The 18,063-nt window shown below is 46.5% G+C and overlaps 1 protein-coding gene across 3 annotated transcripts in view; it reads left to right on the top strand.

The window, feature by feature from the left end:
• Nucleotides 1-18,063, top strand: part of CDIN1 (CDAN1 interacting nuclease 1) — a 466,853-nt gene that overhangs the window by 139,641 nt on the left and 309,149 nt on the right. For all 3 annotated transcript variants that reach the window (XM_075331123.1, XM_075331124.1, XM_075331125.1), the window contains one exon: nucleotides 13,467-13,539. In XM_075331123.1, the coding sequence (XP_075187238.1) occupies nucleotides 13,467-13,539 (73 nt within the window). The remainder of the gene's footprint in view (nucleotides 1-13,466; nucleotides 13,540-18,063) is intronic.

Here is an 18,063-nt window from a genome sequence, read left to right as displayed (position 1 = left end):
GTGCTCAAAAAGTCTCATGGTGCTCTCTGTTTATAAGCCCCGCCGTGTGGTTAGAGTTAGACAGTAGTTTCTATAGACATATGGTGCATCAAAGAAATCGTACATAAAATTGTTGGGTTCATTGTCTCTTATCAATCATTGTGAGAATAAAAAAAATTGAAGCTATGTTAATATTTTAGCAAAAAAATATGCCATAATTTTTCATTTTCACTAGCTAGTCTTATAAAATCCAGCTTAGTTTTCAATATGAGTTTCCTTGGGGTGGGGTGTTGAGGAGTTCTACTGCTCTGGCTCTTGAGGAAACAGCTCGTGTCTAGTAAGGAGAGAGCACTACCATGCTCAGGTGCTCGGTACTCGTAATTAGTGATGAGTGGGCACTACCATGCTCAGGTGCTCGGTACTCGTAATTAGTGATGAGTGGGCACTACCATGCTCAGGTACTCGTAATTAGTGATGAGTGGGCACTACCATGCTCAGGCGCTCAGTACTCATAACTAGTGATGAGTGAGCACTACCATGCTCGAGTGCTCAGTACTCGTAACTAGTGATGAGCGGGCACTACCATGCTCAGGTGCTCGGTACTCGTAACTAGTGATGAGTGGGCACTACCATGCTCAGGTGCTCAGTACTCATAACTAGTGATGAGCAGGCACTACCATGCTCAGGTGCTCAGTACTCATAACTAGTGATGAGCGGGCACTACTATGCTCAGGTGCTCAGTACTCGTAACTAGTGATGAGCGGGCACTACCATGCTCAGGTGCTCAGTACTCGTAACTAGTGATGAGCGGGCACTACCATGCTCAGGTGCTCGGTACTCGTAACTAGTGATGAGCAGGCACTACCATGCTCAGGTGCTCAGTACTCGTAACTAGTGATGAGCGGGCACTACCATGCTCAGGTGCTCGGTACTCGTAACTAGTGATGAACGGGCACTACCATGCTCAGGTGCTCGGTACTCGTAACTAGTGATGAGCGGGCACTACCATGCTCAGGTGCTCTGTACTCATAACTAGTGATGAGCGGGCACTGCCATGCTCGGGTGCTCTGTACTCGTAACTAGTGATGAGCGGGCACTACCATGCTCAGGTGCTCTGTACTCATAACTAGTGATGAGCGGGCACTACCATGCTCAGGTGCTCAGTACTCGTAGCTAGTGATGAGTGGGCACTACCATGCTCAGGTGCTCGGTACTCGTAACTAGTGATGAACGGGCACTATCATGCTCAGGTGCTCGGTACTCGTAACTAGTGATGAGTGGGCACTACCACGCTCGGGTGCTCAGTACTCGTAACTAGTGATGAGTGGGCACTACCATGCTCGGGTGCTCTGTACTCGTAACTAGTGATGAGCGGGCACTACCATGCTCAGGTGCTCGGTACTCGTAACTAGTGATGAACGGGCACTACCATGCTCAGGTACTCAGTACTCGTAACTAGTGATAAGGGAGCACTACCATGCTCGGGTGCTGTGTACTCGTAACTAGTGATGAGCGGGCACTACCATGCTCGGGTGCTCTGTACTCATAACTAGTGATGAGCGGGCACTACCATGCTCAGGTGCTCGGTACTCGTAACTAGTGATGAGCGGGCACTACCATGCTCGGGTGCTCTGTACTCATAACTAGTGATGAGCGGGCACTACCATGCTCAGGTGCTCGGTACTCGTAACTAGTGATGAGCGGGCACTACCATGCTCGGGTGCTCGGTACTCGTAATTAGTGATGAGCGGGCACTACCATGCTCAGGTGCTCAGTACTGGTAACTAGTGATGAGCGGGCACTACCATGCTCGGGTGCTCAGTAGTCGTAACTAGTGATGAGCGGGCACTACCATGCTCGGGTGCTCGGTACTTGCAATGACCAGTCGGACGATTGGAGAGGCTCAACTCATGTACCGAGTGTAATGGAAGGCAATGGAGAACTGAAAAATCTACCAGAATAATTCTAGAGTTCCCCATAGACTTCCATTACACTCCGTAGATGAGTTGAGCCTGTCCGAGTGTCCGACTGCTCGTTACGAGTACTGAACACTCGAGCATGGTAGTGCCCGCTCATCACTAGTTACGAGTACTGAACACTCGAGCATGGTAGTGCCCGCTCATCACTAGTTACGAGTACTGAGCACCTGAGCATGGTAGTGCCCACTCATCACTAGCTACGAGTACTGAGCACTCGAGCATGGTAGTGCCCGCTCATCACTAGTTACGAGTACTGAGCACCTGAGCATGGTAGTGCCCACTCATCACTAGCTACGAGTACTGAGCACTCGAGCATGGTAGTGCCCGCTCATCACTAGTTACGAGTACTGAACACTCGAGCATGGTAGTGCCCGCTCATCACTAGTTACGAGTACTGAACACTTGAGCATGGTAGTGCCCGCTCATCACTAGTTACGAGTACTGAGCACTCGAGCATGGTAGTGCCCGCTCATCACTAGTTACGAGTACTGAGCACTCGAGCATGGTAGTGCCCGCTCATCACTAGTTACGAGTACTGAGTACCTGAGCATGGTAGTGCCCACTCATCACTAGCTACGAGTACTGAGCACTCGAGCATGGTAGTGCCCGCTCATCACTAGTTACGAGTACTGAACACTCGAGCATGGTAGTGCCCGCTCATCACTAGTTACGAGTACTGAGCACTCGAGCATGGTAGTGCCCGCTCATCACTAGTTACGAGTATTGAGCACTCGAGCATGGTAGTGTCTGCTCATCACTAGTTACAAGTACTGAGCACCCGAGCATGGTAGTGCCCGCTCATCACTAGTTACGAGTACTGAGCACCTGAGCATGGTAGTGCCCACCCATCACTAGTTACGAGTACTGAGCACCCGAGCATGGTAGTGCCCACTCATCACTAGTTACAAGTACTGAACACCCGAGCATGGTAGTGCCCGCTCATCACTAGTTACAAGTACTGAACACCTGAGCATGGTAGTGCTCGCTCATCACTAGTTACAAGTACTGAACACTCGAGCATGGTAGTGCCCGCTCATCACTAGTTACAAGTACTGAACACCTGAGCATGGTAGTGCTCGCTCATCACTAGTTACAAGTACTGAACACCCGAGCATGGTAGTGCCCGCTCATCACTAGTTACAAGTACTGAACACCTGAGCATGGTAGTGCTCGCTCATCACTAGTTACAAGTACTGAACACTCGAGCATGGTAGTGCCCGCTCATCACTACTTGTGACATATCATCTGTAGTCTATTTCAGCTAAATTTGTGCTCCAAAACTATTATTGTGCTCCTTCCTTTCTGAGTCCTGTCATGTGCTGAAAAAGTTGATAAGAAAGAAGGAAGATGAGCCAGCTCAACTGGGTCAAGGTTCGGCATGCACGGATAACACTCTGGCAGTGCAAGGGTCCAATAGAAGAAGAAAAAATTCAGCTTCCGGAGTTGTAGTAAAACTATTGCAAAATTTTATTGAAGGATGTCAAAATTAAAGTGATGACAAGGACAAAAATAGGGAGCCCATATGTGGCATAAGGCTACACGTTTCGAACGCTGCCTGTGTTCTTTGTCAAGCCTGGCAAAGAACACAGGCAGCGTTCGAAACGCGTAGCCTTATGCTGTATATGGGCTCCCTATTTTTGTCCTTGTCATTACTTTAATTTTGACGTCCTTCAATAAAATTTTGCAATAGTTTTACTACAACTCCGGAAGCTGGATTTTTTTCTTCTTCTGCTGAAAAAGTTGTTTTCACCATACATGGGATATCACCACATTTGGGAGAAATAGTTTTCGAAAACTCAGATAGCTTTTGTTTTCTTAAAAGCCCTGCCATGTGCTCAAACTTTTACTTTGTGTGGGGTATTGCCATGTTTTACAGTCATATGAAAGTTTGGGCACCCCTATTAATGTTATCCTATTTTCTTTATAACAATTTGGGTTTTTGCAGCAGCTATTTCAGTTTCATATATCTAATAACTGATGGACTGAGTAATATTTCTGGATTGAAATGAGGTTTATTGTACTAACAGAAAATGTGCAATACGCATTTAAAAAAAATTTGATAGGTGCATAAGTATGGGCACCCTTATCAATTTCTTGATTTGAACACTCCTAACTACTTTTTACTGACTTACTAAAGCACTAAATTGGTTTTGTAACCTCATTGAGCTTTGAACTTCATAGGCAGGTGTATCCAATCATGAGAAAAGGTATTTAAGGTGGCCACTTACAAGTTGTTCTCCTATTTGAATCTCCTATGAAGAGTGGCATCATGGGCTCCTCAAAACAACTCTCAAATGATCTGAAAACAAAGATTATTCAACATAGGTGTTCAGGGGAAGGATACAAAAAGTTGTCTCAGAGATTTAAACTGTCAGTTTCCACTGTTCCACAGTTTCCAAATATCGCTCCTGCTGCAGGTATGTTGCTGTTCGTCGTTCCTGCGGCAGCACACATCGCTACGTGTGACACCGCAGGAATGACGAACATCTCCTTACCTGCATCCTCCGGCAATGAGGAAGGAAGGAGGTGGGCGTCATGTTCCGGCCGCTCAACTCTGCCCCTCCTCTGCTATTGGACGGCTGCCGTGTGACATCGCTGTGACGCTGCATGACCCGCCCCCTTAGAAAGGAGGCGGATCGCCGGCCAGAGCAACGTCGCAGGGAAGGTAAGTCCGTGTGACGGGTGTAACCGATGTTGTGCGCCATGGGCAGCGATTTGCCTGTGACGGACAACCGACGGGGGCGGGTACACTCGCTAGTGATATCGGTACCGATATCTCAGCGTGTAAAGTACTCTTAACTCTTACTAGCCTGCCTATTAATCAGCACAGTCTGCCTGTATTGATCACAGACACCATAGAAGCCATACAGCAGAGTATCAGAATCTGCGAAATGAACAGAGGTTAACGCCACCATGACAGTCGGCAAAGTTTGTGCAAACCGCTGTGTGACAGGTTTGGTCACATATGGTTAACTTTGAACATATGAGTGATGGGAGGAATGAAGCTGATAATTTGAAATGTAGAACTTTTCTCTAGTATTATTTAAAAATTACACATTTATTATTTGGTATTTGGCTGTGACTTTGCGCATACAGGCATTAGGGACCTCTATTCTTAACAATAGAAAGATGTAATAAAATATGTAGTTTGTAATATATTACATTTTTTTTTTCTATTGTTTAGCTTTGTTCACCTTGATGGTGCTGCTAACCTGTGCTATTGGGAGCCATCTCTTAGTGCAAGTAGTCTCCTTCTCCATCTGGCAGCTGATAGTTTAGCTCTTTACATCCCTTGTAAATAACTAATGCTCTACTCATACATTATTCAATATTTTTTAACAGATGTTTACACTTCTGACATAGACCTAAGATTGAAGATTCAAAATATTGTATATACAGTACTCTATTGTATAGCTGTCTCCCATAGTATTCTATTGTTAAAAAAAAAAAAATATTTTTATGGTGGGCTTGTGTTTAGAAAAGGGCAGTTTGCGTATTCATTCTAGAACCAACAATTATATACACAAACGCCACAATAAATGGTAATGTTGGAACAAACATTTTCCTCTTTGTTTCGTATCCTGATTACTTTTAATCTCATGTTTCTTCTATATACTGTGCTTCTATTAAAACATGCTACTAGAAATCTTTTACCTGGTTCTTTTTCTTTATACTTCAAGCATGACTGTAATTTAATTTTTATTTAATAAATCAGTAGTACAGATGAAAATAAGCAAACTTGTAATGTCTTATCAGACAAATCTGCTTTTTTTCTACTAGAATTGATCAGTCATTATCAGAATCTGTATTCAGAGAAGACTTTTCCATTACTGAAATTGGAGATGGCATTTGGTGCTGATGAGATTTTATGTAGATAAAAAAGGGAGGAGGGGGTGGAGGTCTGCCTCTAGCTCCTGTGTCTAGCTCCTCCCTCTTCCTCTAGCTCCTGTGTCTAGCTCCTCCCTCTTCCTCTAGCTCCTGTGTCTAGCTCCTCCCTCTTCCTCTAGCTCCTGTCTAGCTCCTCCCTCTTCCTCTAGCTCCTGTGTCTAGCTCCTCCCTCTTCCTCTAGCTCCTGTGTCTAGCTCCTCCCTCTTTCTCTAGCTCCTGTGTCTAGCTCCTCCCTCTTCCTCTAGCTCCTGTGTCTAGCGCCTTACTCTGCCTCTAGCTCCTCACTCTGCCTCTAAAGGCTGCTTTACACACAACGATATCGCTAACGATCTCGTTACGATGTGACACGCCAGATCGTAGATACGATTTGTCGAGATCGCACATAGGTCGTTTTGTGACCAGCGCTACAAATACGACCTATGTGCGATCTCGGCAAATCGTATGTACGATCTGGCATGTCAAATCGCTAATGAGATCACTAGCGATATCGTTGTGTGTAAGGCAGCCTTAACTCCTCCCTCTGCCTTTAGCTCCTCCCTCTACCTCTAGCTACCCTTTTGCCTCTAGCTCCCCCCTTTGCCTCTAGCTGCCCCCTTTGCCTCTAGCTCCCCCCTTTGCCTCTAGCTCCCCCCTTTGCTTCTAGCTCACCCCTTTGCCTCTAGCTCCCCCTTTACCTCTAGCTCCCCCCTTTGCCTCTAGCTTCACCCCTTTGCCTCTAGCTCCCCCCTTTGCCTCTAGCTCCCCCCTTTGCCTCTAGCTCCCCTTGCCTCTAGGTCACCCTTTACCTCTAGCTCCCCTTTTGCCTCTAGCTTCCCCTTTGCCTCTAGCTCCCCCTTTGCCTCTAGCTCCCCGCCTTTGCCTCTAGCTCCCTCCTTTGCTTCTAGCTCCCCCTTTACCTCTAGCTCCCCCTTTACCTCTAGCTCCCCCCTTTACCTCTAGCTCCCCCTTTACCTCTAACTCCCCCTTTACCTCTAGCTCCCCCTTTGCCTCCTGCTCCCCCCTTTGCCTCTAGCTCCCCCTTTGCATCAAGCTCCCCCTTTGCATCTAGCTCCCCCTTTGCCTCTAGCTCCCCCTTTGCCTCTAGCTCCCCCTTTGCCTCTAGCTCCCCCTTTGCCTCTAGCTCCCCCTTTACCTCTAGCTCCCCCTTTACCTCTAGCTCCCCCTTTACCTCTATCTCCCCCTTTACCTCTATCTCCCCCTTTACATCTAGCTCCCCCCTTTGCCTCTAGCTCCCCCCTTTGCCTTTAGCTCCCCCCTTTGCCTCCTGCTCCCACCTTTGCCTCCTGCTCCCCCCTTTGCCTCTAGCTCCCCCTTTTGCCTCTAGCTCCCCCTTTGCCTCTAGCTCCCCCTTTGCCTCTAGCTCCCCCTTTGCCTCTAGCTCCCCCTTTGCCTCTAGCTCCCCCTTTGCCTCTAGCTCCCCCTTTGCCTCTAGCTCCCCCTTTGCCTCCTGCTCCCCCCTTTGCCTCCTGCTCCCCCCTTTGCCTCTAGCTCCCCCTTTGTCTCTAGCTTTTCCCTCTGCCTCTAGCTTAAGCTCCTCACTCCTCCTGCCATCACAGAGATTTAGGAATTCATATTTATTTTTATATTGTAAAAACATTTGCAACATTAAAAAGTTTTTGGGTTTTCCTCTTGGTATGCGTGGTGGTAGGATTTATAAGTTTGCAAAACTGTAGAGAAAGAATAAGATCTAAGATACTAATTGAAATCCCTGCTGTCTTCCAGTTAGGACCTACTATATATCACTCATATTTGGCTGTGACTTTGCGCATACAGGCATTAGGGACCTCTGTTTTTAACAATAGAAAGATGTAATAAAATATGTAGTTTATAATATATTACATTTTTTTTCTATTGTTTAGCTTTGTTCACCTTGATGGTGCTGCTAACCTGTGCTATTGGGAGCCATCTCTTAGTGCAAGTAGTCTCCTTCTCCATCTGGCAGCTGATAGTTTAGCTCTTTACATCCCTTGTAAATAACTAATGCTCTACTCATACATTATTCAATATTTTTTAACAGATGTTTACACTTCTGACATAGACCTAAGATTGAAGATTCAAAATATTGTATATACAGTATTCTATTGTATAGCTGTCTCCCATAGTATTCTATTGTTAAAAAAAAAAAAATATTTTTATGGTGGGCTTGTGTTTAGAAAAGGGCAGTTTGCGTATTCATTCTAGAACCAACAATTATATACACAAACGCCACAATAAATGGTAATGTTGGAACAAACATTTTCCTCTTTGTTTCGTATCCTGATTACTTTTAATCTCATGTTTCTTCTATATACTGTGCTTCTATTAAAACATGCTACTAGAAATCTTTTACCTGGTTCTTTTTCTTTATACTTCAAGCATGACTGTAATTTAATTTTTATTTAATAAATCAGTAGTACAGATGAAAATAAGCAAACTTGTAATGTCTTATCAGACAAATCTGCTTTTTTTCTACTAGAATTGATCAGTCATTATCAGAATCTGTATTCAGAGAAGACTTTTCCATTACTGAAATTGGAGATGGCATTTGGTGCTGATGAGATTTTATGTAGATAAAAAAGGGAGGAGGGGGTGGAGGTCTGCCTCTAGCTCCTGTGTCTAGCTCCTCCCTCTTCCTCTAGCTCCTGTGTCTAGCTCCTCCCTCTTCCTCTAGCTCCTGTGTCTAGCTCCTCCCTCTTCCTCTAGCTCCTGTCTAGCTCCTCCCTCTTCCTCTAGCTCCTGTGTCTAGCTCCTCCCTCTTCCTCTAGCTCCTGTGTCTAGCTCCTCCCTCTTTCTCTAGCTCCTGTGTCTAGCTCCTCCCTCTTCCTCTAGCTCCTGTGTCTAGCGCCTTACTCTGCCTCTAGCTCCTCACTCTGCCTCTAAAGGCTGCTTTACACACAACGATATCGCTAACGATCTCGTTACGATGTGACACGCCAGATCGTAGATACGATTTGTCGAGATCGCACATAGGTCGTTTTGTGACCAGTGCTACAAATACGACCTATGTGCGATCTCGGCAAATCGTATGTACGATCTGGCATGTCAAATCGCTAATGAGATCACTAGCGATATCGTTGTGTGTAAGGCAGCCTTAACTCCTCCCTCTGCCTTTAGCTCCTCCCTCTACCTCTAGCTACCCTTTTGCCTCTAGCTCCCCCCTTTGCCTCTAGCTGCCCCCTTTGCCTCTAGCTCCCCCCTTTGCCTCTAGCTCCCCCCTTTGCTTCTAGCTCACCCCTTTGCCTCTAGCTCCCCCTTTACCTCTAGCTCCCCCCTTTGCCTCTAGCTTCACCCCTTTGCCTCTAGCTCCCCCCTTTGCCTCTAGCTCCCCCCTTTGCCTCTAGCTCCCCCCTTTGCCTCTAGGTCACCCTTTACCTCTAGCTCCCCTTTTGCCTCTAGCTTCCCCTTTGCCTCTAGCTCCCCCTTTGCCTCTAGCTCCCCGCCTTTGCCTCTAGCTCCCTCCTTTGCTTCTAGCTCCCCCTTTACCTCTAGCTCCCCCTTTACCTCTAGCTCCCCCCTTTACCTCTAGCTCCCCCTTTACCTCTAACTCCCCCTTTACCTCTAGCTCCCCCTTTGCCTCCTGCTCCCCCCTTTGCCTCTAGCTCCCCCTTTGCATCTAGCTCCCCCTTTGCATCTAGCTCCCCCTTTGCCTCTAGCTCCCCCTTTGCCTCTAGCTCCCCCTTTGCCTCTAGCTCCCCCTTTGCCTCTAGCTCCCCCTTTGCCTCTAGCTCCCCCTTTACCTCTAGCTCCCCCTTTACCTCTAGCTCCCCCTTTACCTCTAGCTCCCCCTTTACCTCTATCTCCCCCTTTACATCTAGCTCCCCCCTTTGCCTCTAGCTCCCCCCTTTGCCTTTAGCTCCCCCCTTTGCCTCCTGCTCCCACCTTTGCCTCCTGCTCCCCCCTTTGCCTCTAGCTCCCCCTTTTGCCTCTAGCTCCCCCTTTGCCTCTAGCTCCCCCTTTGCCTCTAGCTCCCCCTTTGCCTCTAGCTCCCCCTTTGCCTCTAGCTCCCCCTTTGCCTCCTGCTCCCCCCTTTGCCTCCTGCTCCCCCCTTTGCCTCTAGCTCCCCCTTTGTCTCTAGCTTTTCCCTCTGCCTCTAGCTTAAGCTCCTCACTCCTCCTGCCATCACAGAGATTTAGGAATTCATATTTATTTTTATATTGTAAAAACATTTGCAACATTAAAAAGTTTTTGGGTTTTCCTCTTGGTATGCGTGGTGGTAGGATTTATAAGTTTGCAAAACTGTAGAGAAAGAATAAGATCTAAGATACTAATTGAAATCCCTGCTGTCTTCCAGTTAGGACCTACTATATATCACTCATATTTGGCTGTGACTTTGCGCATACAGGCATTAGGGACCTCTGTTTTTAACAATAGAAAGATGTAATAAAATATGTAGTTTATAATATATTACATTTTTTTTCTATTGTTTAGCTTTGTTCACCTTGATGGTGCTGCTAACCTGTGCTATTGGGAGCCATCTCTTAGTGCAAGTAGTCTCCTTCTCCATCTGGCAGCTGATAGTTTAACTCTTTACATCCCTTGTAAATAACTAATGCTCTACTCATACATTATTCAATATTTTTTAACAGATGTTTACACTTCTGACATAGACCTAAGATTGAAGATTCAAAATATTGTATATACAGTATTCTATTGTATAGCTGTCTCCCATAGTATTCTATTGTTAAAAAAAAAATATTTTTATGGTGGGCTTGTGTTTAGAAAAGGGCAGTTTGCGTATTCATTCTAGAACCAACAATTATATACACAAACGCCACAATAAATGGTAATGTTGGAACAAACATTTTCCTCTTTGTTTCGTATCCTGATTACTTTTAATCTCATGTTTCTTCTATATACTGTGCTTCTATTAAAACATGCTACTAGAAATCTTTTACCTGGTTCTTTTTCTTTATACTTCAAGCATGACTGTAATTTAATTTTTATTTAATAAATCAGTAGTACAGATGAAAATAAGCAAACTTGTAATGTCTTATCAGACAAATCTGCTTTTTTTCTACTAGAATTGATCAGTCATTATCAGAATCTGTATTCAGAGAAGACTTTTCCATTACTGAAATTGGAGATGGCATTTGGTGCTGATGAGATTTTATGTAGATAAAAAAGGGAGGAGGGGGTGGAGGTCTGCCTCTAGCTCCTGTGTCTAGCTCCTCCCTCTGCCTCTAGCTCCTGTGTCTAGCTCCTCCCTCTTCCTCTAGCTCCTGTCTAGCTCCTCCCTCTTCCTCTAGCTCCTGTGTCTAGCTCCTCCCTCTGCCTCTAGCTCCTGTGTCTAGCTCCTCCCTCTTCCTCTAGCTCCTGTGTCTAGCTCCTCCCTCTTCCTCTAGCTCCTGTGTCTAGCTCCTCCCTCTTCCTCTAGCTCCTGTGTCTAGCTCCTCCCTCTTCCTCTAGCTCCTGTGTCTAGCTCCTTACTCTGCCTCTAGCTCCTCACTCTGCCTCTAAAGGCTGCTTTACACACAACGATATCGCTAACGATCTCGTTACGATGTGACACGCCAGATCATAGATACGATTTGCCGAGATCGGATCGCACATAGGTCGTTTTGTGACCAGTGCTACAAATACGACCTATGTGCGATCTCGGCAAATCGTATGTACGATCTGGCATGTCAAATCGCTAATGAGATCACTAGCGATATCGTTGTGTGTAAGACAGCCTTAACTCCTCCCTCTGCCTTTAGCTCCTCCCTCTACCTCTAGCTACCCTTTTGCCTCTAGCTCCCCCCTTTGCCTCTAGCTGCCCCCTTTGCCTTTAGCTCCACCCTTTGCCTCTAGCTCCCCCCTTTGCTTCTAGCTCACCCCTTTGCCTCTAGCTCCCCCTTTACCTCTAGCTCCCCCCTTTGCCTCTAGCTTCACCCCTTTGCCTCTAGCTCCCCCCTTTGCCTCTAGCTCCCCCCTTTGCCTCTAGCTCCCCCCTTTGCCTCTAGCTCCCCCCTTTGCCTCTAGCTCCCCCTTTGCCTCTAGCTCCCCCTTTTCCTCTAGCTCCCCCTTTGCCTCTAGCTTCCCCTTTACCTCTAGCTCCCCCTTTGCCTCCTGCTCCGCCCTTTGCCTCTAGCTCCCCCTTTGCCTCTAGCTCCCCCTTTGCCTCTAGCTCCCCCTTTGCCTCTAGCTCCCCCTTTGCCTCTAGCTCCCCCTTTGCCTCTAGCTCCCCTTTACCTCTAGCTCCCCCTTTACCTCTATCTCCCCCTTTACCTCTATCTCCCCCTTTACATCTAGCTCCCCCCTTTGCCTCTAGCTCCCCCCCCTGCCTCTAGCTCCCCCCTTTGCCTCTAGCTCCCCCCTTTGCCTCTAGCTCCCCCCTTTGCCTCTAGCTCCCCCCTTTGCCTCCTGCTCCCCCCTTTGCCTCCTGCTCCCCCCTTTGCCTCCTGCTCCCCCCTTTGCCTCTAGCTCCCCCTTTGCCTCTAGCTCCCCCTTTGCCTCTAGCTCCCCCTTTGCCTCTAGCTCCCCCTTTGCCTCTAGCTCCCCCCTTTGCCTCTAGCTCCCCCTTTGCCTCTAGCTCCCCCCTTTGCCTCCTGCTCCCCCCTTTGCCTCCTGCTCCCCCCTTTGCCTCTAGCTCCCCCTTTGTCTCTAGCTTTTCCCTCTGCCTCTAGCTTAAGCTCCTCACTCCTCCTGCCATCACAGAGATTTAGGAATTCATATTTATTTTTATATTGTAAAAACATTTGCAACATTAAAAAGTTTTTGGGTTTTCCTCTTGGTATGCGTGGTGGTAGGATTTATAAGTTTGCAAAACTGTAGAGAAAGAATAAGATCTAAGATACTAATTGAAATCCCTGCTGTCTTCCAGTTAGGACCTACTATATATCACTCATGTGACCAGTGGGAGCCATTCACGGACATTGAGGGCACTGATTTGCTGCAGTAGTCAGGACGCCATCACTGCGGAATTGAATTCTTGCAGGATTGTCCGGTGTCGGCACCAGGATCGGGCGGTGATGTGACAGCATGTATACAATTTTCATACTTCCAGCCACATTCCAACTAGATTTATCCAGCGTCACTCAATTCACTTTCATTGAGTGAGGCTGCACACGTCTAGTCGGCACATGAATGCATGTTTACAAATTACATGCGTTTAAACGCCCGCCTGGTCCCGGCACCAGCATCGGAGAATCCTCATAGCGCGCACACTGTGCACTGTGAGGATTGACAAGTCTGCAGACTTGTACCCCAAGGCTGGACAGCCTCTTTTAGACCGAATTTACACCTCCAGCTGAGTTCAAACAGAACAAGAATGGAACAAAGATGGCATCCATGTGCCGTGCTTTACATCACAAACCTTTGCATTGACGTGTATAATTCATCTATACATCAGGTCACGCTCGAACCGTCATAAACAAAAAATGGATGAAAAAACCGGCTGTGCGCAAAAAAAAAACGGGTAGAATTCACACAAACTTTAGACTGAACTCTGACATTTGTGTATTATGGTCCATATACAGACGGCAATGTCTGGACTGTCAGGTAAAGGTGTCTAAGGTTGGCAGAAAATGGTCTAAAGTGGTCTCTGCAGCCAACCAAAGCCTCCAGTGTCTGGACACCATCCTTAGTCTTGACGTAACTGGTGACATATCAGATACAGAAAAACGCCTTTTTTCAATAGAACCTATTTTCTCTCTTCTGTAGGTTGACTTTTCTCCAGCCTTGGTCGCACGGATAATTTTGGAGCGATCTCTCCAGGATCAGGATGGCGTCACGTGTAAGTCTTCATTTCTAACAAATAGTTTGCAATGACGTTTTTTTCAGTAATCATAAAAGCAGATTTTGTCTCCAGTTGAAGTTACAGAATGCATGATCTTATCATTTGTCACCTAGCTCTATATTACAGTTAATAATTTCTCCTAATTTTGGTGGACTGCAAAAAAAATCCAAAAGAACTTGTTTTACTTTCTGCATTTTTCTAGAAACAGTGCCCCCTTGGGCTGTTTCTGGTATTACAGCTCGGCTCCTTGAGTATATCGAGCTGAGCTGTAATCCTGGACACAGTCCGCTGATGACAAGTAATGTTTCTGAATCTTAAGCAACTTTTTAAAATACAGTTAATTTTTTTTTTTGTGAAAATCAAACATTTCTGACATCTTGGGATGTACGGTATGAGATCAGCCAACATCAATCTAGTCTGTGGTCAGCATAATGAAAATCCAGAAAACTCGTTTAGAAAAATCCTTTTCACTGCCGGAGGTTTAGGACATTTTGCACCTCTGATAATTAGGAGAAGTTGCCACTTTTTGCACAAATTTAACCTAAATTACTGAATAAAAAACACAAAAAGCCCCCAGACATATACCGTATGTTCTCTGAAAGTAGACACCTGGCCAATATGCCAGTAAGCACTAGACATTTGTAAACCTTTGTTTAACTATATGAATGTACATTTTTTTTTTTTATTTAAAATTCATAAAAACTGATGAGTGCCTAAAAGGGAAGCCCCACACCTCGCAAAAAGAAGTTTAAAGGGAGCCTCTCAGGTGCAATATGCACCCAGAACCACGAGCAGTTCTGGGTACATGTTGCTAATCCCTGGTTAACCATCCCTGTATCTAGTAGCATAGATAAAGAGATCTCTAGAAAAAGTATTTCTAAAGATCGTTTATGATATGCTAATGAGGCCAGGGACTAGTCACAAGGGCATTAGTTCCTGCGCTCATTCCACCCTCTTAAGGCCGCTTTACACGCTGCGACATCGCTCAAGCGATCTCGTTGGGGTCACGGAATTGGTGACGCACATCCGGCCGCTTTAGTGATGTCATTGCGTGTGACACCTATGAGCGATTATGAATCGTCGCAAAAACGTTCAAAATCGCTCATTGGTGACATGCCCCCCTATTCTCGATTATCGCTGCTGCTGCAGCTAGCGATGTAGTTCCTCGTTGCTGTGGCAGCACACATCGCTACGTGTGACACCGCAGGAACGAGGAACCTCACCTTACCTGCGGCCGCCAGCAATGAGGAAGGAAGAAGGTGGGCGGGATGTTACGTCCCACTCATCTCCGCCCCTCCGCTTCTATTGGGCGGCGGTTCAGTGACACTGCTGTGTCGTTGAACGAACCGTCCCTTTAGAAAGGAGGCGATTCGCCGGTCACAGCGACGTTGCTAGGCAGGTAAGTAGTGTGACGGGTCCGCCCGATGTTGTGTGCCACGGGCAGCGATTTGCCCGTGTTGCACAACCGATGGGGGCGGGTACGCCTACTAGCGATATCGGTACCGATATCGCAGCGTGTAAAGTGGCCTTTAGCATGTTAGCATACCCACAGTGGCATGCCAAAGTGCTATTCCCTGCCCATGGCTCAGCATCCTCAGCGGTAGGGACGCACATACCTATGTCCGTTGTCGCCTCTTCTGACGCCGAGCTTAGGTCAGTATACTTGGATCAGAAGTCCCTGAACTTCCGGTAATGTGCACTATGAAGCCAGGTGTATGGATCCTGGCTTCAGAGAGGTTTGGTGCGCATGACCGGAAGTGCGAAGCATTCTGATCCATGTTTACTGACCCTAAGCTCGGTGTCTGAGGCGGTGACAATGGACACGCGCCACTGCCAAAAATGATGCTGGGCCATGGGCAGTGAATAGCAGGTTAGGATGACCCTATGGGTGTGCTAACATGCTAAGAGGGAGGAATGAGCACAGGAACGAACGCCCTTGCTACTAGTCCCTGCGCTCATTAGCATATAAAGGATCTTTAGAACTACTTTTTCTAAAGAGCTCTTTATTTATGCTAGTGTATATAGGGACGGTTAGGCAGGGATTAGCAATATGCACCCAAGAACTGCTCGTGGTTCTGTTGCCTATTACACCTGACAGGTTCCCCTTAAGGTGTGCAGAGATGGAAGATAAGCTTTACATGCTATTTAAGCTTTTTTTATGCCTATGTATATCTTCAGAAAATCACCAGAATTGGAGAGACCCAAAAAATGGTTTTTTTAATTTTTTTTTTTTAACTGTAATTTTTAAAGGGAACCAGTCACACATTCTAGCTACAAACCCTGGTAGTCATGGATCAGGGACTGGCTCCTGCGTTACAAACATGCATGTTCTTCTCTGGAACGCTGTGGCATTTCAGAGAAAGTCATAGCTGAAACCATGGGTGGGGACAAGGTGACTAGTCAAAGAGGCAGGTTGCCTGTGTCTTCTCCTCACACACTTAGCTTGAGTGACAAGTCTCTTCCCATAAACCCGTAATAAGAGGCTTGACATTTTAGCTAAATGGGCAGAAATAAGTTTGCGCGGACCTGCTTCATGGACTAGTCATCCCTGTTCTCGACTACGGTTTAAACTTTTTTTCCTCTGAAACACTGCAGCGTTCCAGATTATAACATAGGTGTTTTTTTTAATGCAACAGACAGTCTCTGGTTCCTGCTGCTCGCAGTTCAGGTATCATGAATCATGTTCCCTTTAGTACTATCACGGGATATAAAATGACTAAACAGGGACACCTAGACTGGCCTTCACACTGGGGTCCCTGTGCTGTCCCTTATCTCAGAGGTAGGCTTGATGGTAGCCTGGTCTGAGCCCCCAGCATGACCCTAACTCCTGTTTGAGCCCTGTTCTTACTCCCCCTCTCCCCCACCCCTGGGGTGGGCTAGACACACCGTAACGAGCTCCACAAACAACACGGACAGTGGGAGAAAACAAAACTGGTACACACTGCACACAAAGGAGAGACCATATGTGTATGGGAGGGAATTAAATAAGTAAGAAAGTAAACGCACAATGGGAAAACTTCTAAAACACACCAACAGCAAACTACAGGTTACCACAAATAGGTCCGCCAACAAGACCGGCATCACAGAAGCATAATCTGAAACTTATCAGCTGCTCCAACAGACTCCCCAGCCTTAAATAGGGAGGAAACAAAAGAATAGGATTAATACCACGCCACAGAAATTAACTCCTGCTGGCCTGGAAAGCAGTAGAAAATACTCAGCCGACGCCCGGCTGAGGTGGCGCAACTAAGAGACTTCAGGTTGTGTGCTAAACTCTGCAATGTGAACAGAGTCCGATGATTCCGCGAGTGTGGACCTGAACACCACATGACAAGTATTACTCTTCTACTTGGATTATTACATCCCTGCAAACCAGCAACTTGATGGCTAAATCTGTCTTGATGTGCTGTTGGCCGCCATATCCATCTTCACATATCTTTGTGAGAAACAGATATCCTGTTCTTTTCCAAAAAATAAATTACAACGCAGACAAGCCTTATAACAAGATATTCATGGACAAAGACAATGTAAAACTAAGCGAACAAGCTATGTAGAGTTCACATGTGCAACAATTCACTGCTCTGCAAGAGTAAAATTGTTTGAAAAGTAAAGTGATCTCCTATATTATTTTGATCTCTGAACTCAGTAAAAATATTTAAAAAATTTCATCACGTACAGTTTTTTCACAAACACTGACTCTATAGGCTTCCAAAGGAATAGAATTGCATACACTGTGCTCTAGGGTATTGCAGTGATGTTCCTGGGCTGATGGAAAAATGTAACATTGAGCACAATGTGAACGAGTGGAGACTCTGTAGATTCATCCAAAAAAGTCTCAAAGCTGCTACTGCACATTGGTAACAACTATGCTTCAATGTCTGCAGGGCATTCTGTGTATTTGAAGGAAAGCTTTGAGAATTCAGATTTTATTTTCAAGAAACTTAACTACAAGGATGGTTAATATGTGGTGATCTGAAAGTTCTCTCATTGCTCCTTGGGCAGCAGGGAGGATACACTAAAGGCCACTTTACACACAGTGACATCGGTAGCGATATCGCTAGCGAGCGTACCCACCCCCATCGGTTGTGCGTCACAGGTAAATCGCTGCCCGTGGCGCACAACATCGCTAACACCCGTCACACATACATACCTGCCTAGCGACGTCGCTGTTGCCGGTGAACCGCTTCCTTTCTAATGGAGAGGTTCGTGCGGCGTCACAGCGGTGTCACTAAGTGGCCTCCCAATAGAAGCGGAGGGGCGGAGATGAGCGGTCGGAATATCCCGCCCACCTCCTTCCTTCCTCATTGCGAGCGGCTGCAGGTACGATGTTGTTACTCATTCCTGCGGTGTCACACGTAGCGATGTGTGCTGCCACAGGAACGACGAACAACATCGTACCTGCAGCAGCAATGATAATTGAGATTAGAACGACGTGTCAACGATCAATGATATGGTGAGTATTTTTGATCATTGGCGGTTGTTCGTACGTTTTACGCGCAACAACGTCGCTAACAAGGCTGG

The sequence above is a fragment of the Anomaloglossus baeobatrachus genome, chromosome 12, assembly GCF_048569485.1.
Source record: "Anomaloglossus baeobatrachus isolate aAnoBae1 chromosome 12, aAnoBae1.hap1, whole genome shotgun sequence".
Taxonomy (NCBI): domain Eukaryota; kingdom Metazoa; phylum Chordata; class Amphibia; order Anura; family Aromobatidae; genus Anomaloglossus; species Anomaloglossus baeobatrachus.
Note: the sequence above shows the minus strand (reverse complement) of the source record. Positions and strands in the feature narration are given on the sequence as shown.